Source organism: Excalfactoria chinensis, chromosome 20 (genome assembly GCF_039878825.1).
Source record: "Excalfactoria chinensis isolate bCotChi1 chromosome 20, bCotChi1.hap2, whole genome shotgun sequence".
NCBI lineage: Eukaryota > Metazoa > Chordata > Aves > Galliformes > Phasianidae > Excalfactoria > Excalfactoria chinensis.
In genome coordinates, this window is record NC_092844.1 from 2,595,438 (window position 1) to 2,605,458 (window position 10,021).

Sequence of the window (10,021 nt, forward strand, 5' to 3'; positions counted from 1 at the left end):
GCATTACCTTGGATAGGAAGCAAAACCCAGGCGCCAGTACCAGCGCTGCTGCGTACAGAAATCAGGCACTTTTTCCACCCAATGGAGGAATTCGTGCTCCGGCTGCCCTCTGCCGGCCTGGGACTTGTGTGAGACAGAGCAGAGAAACGCCACGCACCCTTTGTCACCGCCGGGCACACTGCAGAGCCTCCAGTCCGGCCGCAGAACGCACCCCCTGCTGTCCCACCTGCCGAATCTCCCCATCCCAGCCATGCTATCAGCCAGCAGCCCAAGCAAGCTGTGCCCAGCCTCCTGCCACCCGAGGTGACCCACGGGGTCCTGATGTGGCTTCTTCCTTCTTTCTAAACTTGCCTTCTGAAAGTTTGGGACGCAGGAAACGGGCAGATGAAAGAGACGGCAATTTTAGCTCGGGGTTTTATGTAATGACAAGGAGCTAAATCAGTGCTGCTCTCTGCATCACCGCAGACAGAAGTGTTTGAACAAAGCCCCGAGAAAGCTTGAGAAGAAAGAAAAACACCGAAGGAATCAAACCAGCCTCAAAAAAAGGATCAAAAAAACAAAACAAAAGTGAACGAACCCTCAGCTCATCCACCACCGCTGCTCTCCCAGGGCTATTGCTGCTTGTGATGAGCAGCTGGAAGAGGCTGTGTGTGGGGTGAGGTCCTGGTGCAGGCTGGCGATGACGCGCCGGTCCCGCTGCTCTCAGTGGGTCCATCCCTGTGGCACAGCCCCGTCTCACAGCTCACCCTTCAGCAGGACGACTCGTTCCGCCGGCAGATGTGGCAGGCTTTGCAGAGCAGCTGGTGGCCCAGCGGGTAGCACCCATCCTCCGTCGGCTCCGGCGACAGCGGCGTCCCGCAGCTCTGTTTGCAGAGGACACCGCGCTGCTGCACCTCGCCACCAACCCACGCCTCATGCCAGCCTCCAACCCCAGGTACTCTGCGAGGCACTGGGACAACACTTAGTTTCGGGGCCATACCTCGCAGCGGTAGCAGCTCTCGTGGAAGCTACGTCCCAGGCACTCAATCTTGTAGGTGTCCTCGTCAGGGATGATGGGGCGCTTGCAGGCACTGCACACTGGGGCGAATTTCCTTGGTGGGATAAGATGGGTGCGACGTGAGACCCACGGGGCGACAGGGATCAGCCGGACCCCCTGCTGGGTACCGCCCCACCTGTAGAAGTCGGCCACGCAGTACACCTTGCCCTGCTCATCCACCGCAAAGCTCTCAGCACCGATGGCCCGGCCGCAGGCAGCACAGGCAAAGCAGCTGGGGTGGAAGCCTTTGCCCAGGGCACGCACGATGCGCTCAGTGATCAGCCCCTGGCACTCGGCACACTTCTCCAGCGTGGCCTGCAGGTGGGGAGGGGACATGCAAGATTCCATTGCTCCCCAAATGCCGATGCTCCCCAAGGTGCCAATGCTCCCCAGGTGCCATCATTCCCCAAGGTGCCATCGCTCCCTGAAATGCCATCTCTCCCTGCTGTCCCCAACATCCCCATACCTGGTAGCAGGCATCGCAGATGGGGCGGCCATCCTTCTGGTAGTAGCGCTGGCCGGCCAGGCGTCGCTGGCAGGTCCGGCAGGTGAAGCAGTCAGTGTGGTACTGCTTCCGCATCGCCTCCACCGTTGGCTCCCGCGGGCCCACGGCTTTGTGGCAGAAGGCGCAGATGTCTGTGGGAAGGGAGCAGGGCATGGAGCTGCCTTGGTGGCCCCACTGGGGGACCACCATAGCCGGCTCTGAGTGCTTACCTTGGGAGCTGCTCCTCTCCATGTGCCCGTTTGCATCCTGCCATTGCGGCTCGTCTGCTTGCCCCTGGCAAACTTGGGGAGGCCTCAATTCAGCAGGGAAGGTAAAAGGAGCCTGGCAAGCAGGAGGAAAACACACATTATATTTGATGGGGAAATATATGAGGATGGGGAAACTGAGGCACACTCATGGTCCTGACCTGCACCGCGTTGGGTGCCGTGAGGTCCAGCTGCTGCACAGCTGGAGCCAGCGCCTCCACGGAGATGGGCTGGGGCGCTTCGGAGAGGATGAGAGCTGGCGGGGATGAAGGCACTGCTGGGGAGTGAGGGCAGGACTCTGCAACAAAAGCCAGGCACAGCGTGTTGGGAGAGCACTGCCAGCCCCATCCCTTCCCCTGCAATAACGCCCCGACAGCTTCGCAGCAACACTCCCCACTGACCAGCCCCAAAAGCAAACGCTGATAAGCACCTGGCTGTGGAGAGCAAACATCACATCTCCCTTTCCTGGCACCTGGATCCATCCTGCACTCAGTGTGGGGATTTGGGGAACGACCCTCAGAAAACACCACCCCCTCATCCAGCACCCACATCGTTTAGCAAAGCATCTCCACAGCACCAGAACCGTGTCACACGTGGTGCCTCGCAGCCACTCCTCACCTCCGTTGGGCAGTGCCGGGGCCAGCGGGGGCCGAGGGGTGCCCTCAGGGACAGCCAGTGACACCCCTGCGTGGGGCTGCACCCTGGGGGCTGCCTCCCTCCGTGGGGACGCCAGGGTGATGAAGACAGACGAAGCCATCCTCTTCTCTGCCTTCCTGGGCAGCATTGCAGAAACGGCGGAGGGGCCGGACGTGGGCTGGGGTTTGGGGGGGAAAAAATAAGGAAAAAAAGAAGAAAGCAGAAGGCAATGTGTCAGCACCACAGCAGCGCGGTGTGCCTGCGGCTGCCGCTGTCCTTCTGCCTCAGCCCACCTCCTCTTCCTCTTCCTGGATAGGCAATAAGGAACGGGCATCCCCGCCCCACGGCACGGCAATAAACGGCCTCGTGCCTGGTGGGGCGAGGGCACCCGGAGAGCACCTGGCTGCGGGCATTCCTTACCAACCCCAGCCTTTTGCAAGCACTGACACCCCCTTTTTTCCTCTCTTATTGACCCCACCTGGGATCACACAGCGGGAGGAACCCACCCTGCCTGTGGAAAATGGGGTTGTAAGAGCGCAGCAGCCCCCACACACACAGGATGTGCCCGACCCCGTCTGACCCCACTCGGGAAGGAAAAGGGCTGTGCTCAGCAATGGGAAAAGCAGCCAGGAGCTGCTTCCTCCCTGCTTCCAAAACAGCTCCAGGGGACCCCCAGGCTTCATCCATCCCTGCGTCCATCCCCTGTTGCTGCACAACAGTACCTGTGCCATGAGTCTCCGTATTCAGCACGGGGCAGTTCCACTCTACGTCCTGCTCACGGGCATCCCCACATCCTCTGCAGTGGGGAAATCGCTGCGGGACGGGCACACTGCTGACTTCAGCCTCTGACTCAAAGAAAAGGGAGGAAAAAGGAGAATCCGGAGTGGCTGCGCTCCCTCCCTCCCCGCCGGCAGAACCCAAACGGGTCCCGGCGCTGACAGCCCTCACACTGCACGCAAACCTTGACCTGCTCCCCGTGGAAAATAAGGGGGGAAGAAAAAAATCCATCTGCAGGGCTAATGTGAACCATGTGCTCGGCGCATTCCTCTTTGTGCTGGGGCAGCCCAGCCGCCAGCGGCCGCATTGCTGCCCTGCTGCCGCCCACCGGGGTGGCTGAAGCTGGAGGGTGGCAACCTGGGGTCTGCACTCTGCTTTTTGTGGGGTGCCCCCACAGCGGGAGGGAAGCACCTTCCTGCTTTGGGGTGGCTGCGGCTGCGCTGGGATGGGGCTGTGGGATCCTGTGAGAGTCACCCCAAAATCACGGGTGCCAGAGAGGGTGGGATCAATGGGGTGGAGGCTGCGCATGGGGCACCTCTCCCCAAGTTGGGGTGGATGAAGGCTCTCCTCCTCCCCCTCTCTGCCGACGGATCCCGCACCCCCCCCCCCCAAACCTCGGAGGATGCTGTGGGGACTGTGGCGGTGGCCCCCCGTGTCCCTTCCCCTACCTGGGACCCCCGTTCCCCTCCCTGGGGGCGGTTCTCGGCACGCTGTCCCATCCCTGCAGTTCTCCGCCGCCTTTATCCCTTCCTCTGCGGAGTCCCGTGTCCCACCCTGGGGTGTCCCAGTCCCAGCAGGGGATGTCCTCAACCCCGCTCCTGGGGTTGTCCCGTTCTCTACCTGGGGAAAGTGTGGGACTCTGCTCTGAAGGGGCGTTTCCAGCCAGGGGGTGTCCCCGCAGCCCCGCGTCCCCCGCGGTGCCCGCCGTCCCGGTGCCCGTCCCGTCCCCTACCTGCGCAGCGCTGCGGGTCCCTCCGTGCGCTCCGCGGGCGCGCCCTGCCCGGCGCAGCGGGGGCAGCGGGGGGGGGCAGAGCCGCGGCATCACCGCCCCTTCCTCCCTCCCCTCCCTCCTCCTCCTCCCCCCTTCCTGCCCCACGGCCCGCCCCCCCCCGGCAGGCGGCCCCATAGCCCCCACCAGCTGCCCGAAACTCCCTCAGGGTTCTACCTTGTGCTTGGGGGTGTCCCATGCACCCCTAGGTTATCCCGTGACCCTATAGAGCTCCTGCGACGTCCCACATCACCACGATACCCCACGTGCCTCCATACACCCTCAGGATCCCCCTGCAGCCCCATACATCTCTAATGCCCCACACACCCCAAGGTTCCCCGGCCAGCCCCATCCCCTCTCCTGCTGTACCCCCTTCCCCACACCCTGCACCCGCCGGCGTAGGGCTGGGTGCCCTCCAGCACAGCAGAAAGGGTTCAGGGCTTGGGGGCACCCCTCTGTGCCTCTGTTCCCCTTTGCAGCATGCACTCCCTCCATGCAGCTCTGCCCTGGCTGTCTCTGAGCTGGACCCCAACACAGTGTGACCCCAGCTTGCTCTGCCCAGGCATTTGCTGGGAATAAAAGACCTTTATTTCCCATGATTTACAAAGCTCCAGAGGTCCCTCACCTCGGTGGTGCAGCCTGGCAGCCCCTGAGGATGGGGACATCCGTCTGCATCCCACATCCCACAGCAGGACAAAGGGAGATCACAGCCCAGTGACCCAGCCCAATCACAACCATGGGTGGGGGCCTCAAAAGCCAGGGGTTGTGCAAGCATCCACGTATCCAACGGGATGGGGTCCAGCACCTTCCAGGAGACCCTTCCCCTGTGTCCCAGTGTCCCCATAGTGGCTGTCCAGCGCAGTGGGGAGCTGCTCTGAGTTCCTCATCTCTGCTTACAGCTCAGGACGATCCTGATGTTGGTCGATGCTGTTGGGCGAGATCCTATGGAAAACAGAAAGGAGAGAAATGGAAAGGAGAGTGCCAGATCCTCACTGTGTCCTCAGGGCTGTGCTGGGGGCACTCACCTGCTGCCGGCACGCTTCCAGCAGCATGCCAGTGCGGAGCAAGCACCAGAGCTCACCCAGCCAAGAGAGGAAGATGTGGAATATGTCTGTCCAGCGGCCCACGGTGAGGAGGAGGATGAAGAGGCCTCCCATGCGCACCAGCACTGTCTGGTAGGCTGACTGCCTGCTCGCACCTGACTGCTGCTCCTCTGTGGGGACACAGTGTCAGGGTAGGCCCGTAAGGACGGCACGCTCTGCAGGCAGTGTGTGGAATTCATCCAACTTGGGAGCGTCCTGGCTGAGCCGAGTTCAGAACTTGGGGCACCCAAATGACATCAGAGCTGAATCATCCCCAGAATCTGAGGGACCCAAACGAACTCCTGGTTGGGTCATCCTCACAGTATTCAAGGTCCCCACTGCAAAGCCACCACGTGGGGAAATGTCCTCCTGGTTTTCATCCCCCAAGCTTTGGGGGTGTCCCAATGGCCTTTTTTGAGTCACCCAGAAAACCTTTGGGGACCTCATCCTAAAAGTTTGGAGGGACACACGTCACCTCCAGAATGTGTCACCTCCAGAACCTGGGGGATCCAAACGATGCCCCATTTGCAGACACAAACCACGGTGCTGTGACCTCCCGATCGGGTCATCCTCAAAACTTGTTTTCCCCCAACGTTCCGTGTCCTTACAGCCCTGCACCACCTCTCACCTTGCATGTAGACAACGAGCAGCGTGTAGCAGATGGTGAGCGGCGTCCAGAAGCGCACGGCCTCCGTCGTCGAGAGGAAATCACGATTGATGAGCGCGACGGCAGCCAGGTCAGCCACAATGAAGGCGACGAGCAGCGCCTTGCGCAGCAGCTGGGGCACGCCATGCCCGGAGGTGAGCAGCAGCATGCAGATGCCGCAGTACCGCGCCCGGCTGTGCAGCTCATACAGGGTGCAGGTGTGCAGAGCCAAGCGGCGGGTGTGCACGGCCAGCAGCCCTGCCAGCCCCGCCGCCAGCAGCAGGTTGCAGGTCCTGTGGGGAGCTCCCTCCAGCAGGAAGCTGAGGCCGCAGGACAGCCCGCAGCCCAGCGAGAACTGGCACAGCACGAGCAGCTGGATGCTCCGGGCGCCCTGCAGGAGCGGGACGGAGCCATCAGGAGCTGCATCAGGAGAGGATGCAGAGCAGCAAGGGGATGCACCATCACAACACCACACACCGCTGCCAAGCCATGCACCGTTGCACCGCCATGCATACTTTCCTCCATGCTGCGTGTCTTGTCCTCAGCATGGGTGCTGCAAAGCGCCATGCAAACGGCAAGAGAACGCGTGACTCGCCCATCACACGCCTCGGTTTGTCCCCACTCACCTTGCTGAGGGAAAGGAGGGTGGAGATGGAGCGCAGGGAGAATTCCAGCACCACCAGTGCGGCCACACGGGAGCCCACCAGCGCCAGGATGCCCATCAGCACCAGCATGTGCAGCGGCTCCAGCAACCACCGCTGTGCCCCAAGGGCCGCCCGCAGGTCCTGCCGTGCCGGGTTGCTGGGGACAGCGGGGTACAGCAGGATGGGGTCACCTCCCTGCCCTGCAACACCTGGGGGTGCTGGATGGAGACCAAATGCAAATCCCAAAGGGGATCCCAAAAGCAGATCCCTCAATAATGAATACCCAAAGGGGGAACCCCAAAGTGGATAACCAAAGAGCTGGGAGAGCATCCAACAGAGGATCCCCAAATGGGGATAGCCAAAAGCAGATCCCCAGAAATGGATGGCCAAGAGCAGACCCCCAAAGGGGATCTCAAAAGAGGATTCCCAAAAGCACAGTCCGCAAAAGCAGACAGCCAAAGTAGATCCCCCAAGAGGTGATCCCCCAAAAGCAGATCCCCCACAGGAGGCTTCCCAAAACATGGATCCCAAAGGCGGGTAACACAGAATTGGATCTCCAAATGTGGATCCCCCAAAAGAGATACCCAAAAAGTGCATCACCCAGAGCTGGATCTGAAATGCAAGTAGCCAAATGCAGCCATCCCTAAAGCAGGTCTCTAAATGTGGATACTCAAAAGCAGATCCCAAAGAGTAGATCTCCATAGCAGAGCCTTCCCAGAGCAGATCTCCAAACATGGTGGATCCCAAAGGCAGACCCCCAAAAGCAGATCCTCCCAAAACCAGGCCCCCCAAAAGTGGATCCCCCAACATGGATCCCAGAATCAGATCCCGGGGGGATGCAGGGCAGGAGCTTACTTCAGGCACTGGATGTAGAGATAAACCCTCAGCAGGCTGCAGAGCACCGAGGTGGCGCAGGCCCCCACCAGCCCTGCGGGGAGAAGCAGCGCCGTGTCACCGTGTCCCCAATGTCCCCAACATCCCCACATCCCCGTGGCCTCACCTTGCAGCAGTGCATCCAGCAGCTCCCAGCCCCACGCCAGCCCCGGCCACGCGGGCAGCCAGGACCCCAGGGACAGCATCGCCACGCGGAGCAGCGCCGGGCCCGGCTCAAAGGTCTGCAGGCGGGTCACGGGCTGGTAAATCATTGCTCACGGCTGCACCTCTGGCCCCATAGGAGGGGAGATTCAGGTGGCGGTGAGGCTCAGAACGCCGCAGCATCCCCAAGGCTTTGCCATCACCCCTCCCGGCCCCACTGTGCCCCAAAGACCCCCGAAGCTCCACCAAAACAAAAAAAAAAACACATCCCTTTATTTGTATCCGTGGGGTCCTACGGCCCCGGGGGCGGCTGCGGCCGCACCATCCTCCTGAGCTCGTCCCAGAAGAAGAGGCTGAGCACAGTGTGGGGGCCCAGGCGCAGGTAGACGGCGCCGATGCCCTTGTAGAGCCCCAGCAGCCCCTCCTTGCTGGAGATCTGCGCGAAGCAGTCCAGGAACCCGCGGTACAGCTTGCCCTGCGGAGAGACACGCCGGGTGCAGCGCGGCTGAGCCGGGAAACGACCCCAGATCCCAATGCCGCGCACTCACCGTGCCGTCAGCCTCCACGGGCTGGTTGTAGAGCCGCGTGCTCACCACGTCAAACGGCGTCATCGTCACCGCCACGGCCACGCCGCTCACCATGCCGCCCGCCAGCACCGCTGCCCAGCTGCCCTCCCCGAACCACTGCGGGGATCCAGGGCCATCAGCGGTGGCACCGCACCGTGGGGCCGAGGCGGGTCATGGGGATCACCTGGTGCTGGCAGACCCAGTCCTTGGCAGAGGCGAAGGTGGCGAGCTGTGCAGCCGAGCCCACCGCCACGCGTGGCACCGCGCCCGACACCCCCCGCCACAGCCCCGCCACGCCGTGCTGCCGGTAGATGCTCCCGAAGGCGCCCGAGATGCTCTGCGGGGAGAAACGTCGGGTGAGCACGTCTGTACCCCAACCCCCACACAACCTCATCGCCGTCACCCCAATGTCACCGCATCCCTGAGTGCCACGCGCGTTGTTTCCAAGCAGCCCGTGCTGATATTTATAGCACCCACCTGACGACAGCTTTAAATACTGCAGGACAAAATGGTGTCCCCTCTCCCAGCCCTACAAACACCGCCTGCAGGGCTCGGTCCCTCTCACCTCGTGGTTGTGCTGGTGGCCCACGGCCATGGCTGACAGCGTCTGGGCTTGGAGGTGGGTCTTGACCTGCAGGGATGGATGACACCGGGTGACACCAGGTGACAGAACCCCCCTTTGCCCTCCGCATTCTCTCCCAGGGTTTCGTCATCCCTTCTCAGCACCAGGAAAGCGCCTTTTGGGGCCACCCGAGTCCCCCCGGCAGATCTGGGGCACCCACCGACCTGCCCCCTCAGACTCTGAGCTCCCATTTCCCCCCCCTGCCCTGGGGCAATGGGCCGCAGTGACACCGCAGCAGCTCTGCCTCCGAGCTCCAAAAGATGGGGGAGGCCCCAGGAAGGGAGAAATCCCGATTTCCTCGCAGTGCAGCTCTGGGCTCGGGATGGGGACAGCAGGAAGGCTGGGGCACCGCGCGCACAACGCGTCCCTCTGCTCCAGGGGGCGAAGCCGAGCGGGGACGGGGACGCGCAGCACGCAGAGCCGGGGGGGCTCCTCCTTCCCCCCCCCCCCGACCCGCAGCACTCACCAGGTACGCGGGGCTGCCCACAAAGGCTCCCACCGCCCCGGCCACCGCCCCGGCCACCACGGTGCCCCCGGGCCACCCGGTCCAGCCGGCGTCCAGCGCGCAGGAGTAGCAGTAGAAGCGGACGCCGTTCATCAGCCCCTGGTACAGCAGCCCCGCGGCCAGCCCCTTCTGCAGCCCCCGCAGCCCGTCGGCGCGGCACACGGCTCCCACCGCCCGCAGCACGCCGCGGTACGGCCGGGGATACGTGCCGGGGGCCCGCAGCTCGCCCTGCAGCTGCAGCCGCGTCTTGACCACCTCCAGCGGGTTGGTGAGCACGCAGGCCATGCAGCCGGCCGCGGCACCCAGCACCAAATCGGCGGCCGGAGGAACCCCCCCCGCCGGGGAGCCGTGCGAGGCGGGAGCCGCGCTTTGGGGGGCGTAGGGGAAATCGTGCAGCGCGGCGGCGGGGAAGGGCCCGAGGGCCCCGGGAACCACCGCCATGCAGCACCTGCACGCGCTGCCGAGCGCCCCGGGCTCCGCCTTCCTCGCCCTGCGGACACGGGGAGATGATGGGGGGGGAGCCGAGCGCCGCCCAGCCCGATGCCGACCCCGATTTGGGGGCGGGATACGGAGCAAAGGTCAACAGCGCGTCCCTCCGCCCGCCGGCGGTGCGCCCTGCAGCAACGGGACTGCGGGTACAGCGGGGGAACAGGGAGGGAAGGAGCGAGGGGTGCGGAGCACGGCCCGGCAAACCGCAAATCAACCGCAGGAGCCCCAGCCCTGCGCACACTGCG

The 10,021-nt window shown here is 63.3% G+C and overlaps 2 protein-coding genes across 7 annotated transcripts; both read right to left on the reverse strand.

Annotated features, from left to right (window-relative positions):
- Positions 1 to 405: 405 nt before the first annotated feature.
- FBLIM1 (filamin binding LIM protein 1) lies at positions 406 to 4,246 on the reverse strand. 2 transcript variants are annotated; one of them, XM_072354428.1, is made up of 10 exons: positions 4,152 to 4,246; positions 3,868 to 4,039; positions 3,145 to 3,267; positions 2,405 to 2,600; positions 1,948 to 2,084; positions 1,751 to 1,862; positions 1,503 to 1,672; positions 1,173 to 1,351; positions 980 to 1,091; positions 406 to 863 (listed from the first exon to the last, which is right to left on the reverse strand). In XM_072354428.1, the coding sequence occupies exons 3-10, from the start codon at positions 3,151 to 3,153 to the stop codon at positions 750 to 752; spliced, it is 1,029 nt and encodes a 342-aa protein (XP_072210529.1). In that variant the 5' UTR covers positions 3,154 to 3,267; positions 3,868 to 4,039; positions 4,152 to 4,246; the 3' UTR covers positions 406 to 749. The 2 variants fall into 2 exon arrangements, with proteins under 2 accessions (XP_072210529.1, XP_072210530.1); XM_072354429.1 differs by lacking the exon at positions 3,868 to 4,039 and having other exon boundaries at positions 407 to 863; positions 4,152 to 4,237.
- Positions 4,247 to 4,737: 491 nt separating this feature from the next.
- Positions 4,738 to 9,986, reverse strand: LOC140261252 (solute carrier family 25 member 34-like). 5 transcript variants are annotated; one of them, XM_072354480.1, is made up of 10 exons: positions 9,249 to 9,986; positions 8,726 to 8,791; positions 8,345 to 8,497; positions 8,143 to 8,277; positions 7,560 to 7,674; positions 7,415 to 7,487; positions 6,542 to 6,716; positions 5,898 to 6,306; positions 5,213 to 5,400; positions 4,744 to 5,129 (listed from the first exon to the last, which is right to left on the reverse strand). In XM_072354480.1, exons 1-10 carry the CDS (start codon positions 9,726 to 9,728, stop codon positions 5,088 to 5,090), a joined length of 1,836 nt encoding a protein of 611 aa, XP_072210581.1. In that variant the 5' UTR covers positions 9,729 to 9,986; the 3' UTR covers positions 4,744 to 5,087. The 5 variants fall into 5 exon arrangements, with proteins under 5 accessions (XP_072210580.1, XP_072210581.1, XP_072210583.1 ...); XM_072354479.1 differs by having other exon boundaries at positions 4,738 to 5,129; positions 7,415 to 7,674; XM_072354482.1 differs by lacking the exon at positions 5,898 to 6,306 and having other exon boundaries at positions 7,415 to 7,674.
- Positions 9,987 to 10,021: the final 35 nt, after the last annotated feature.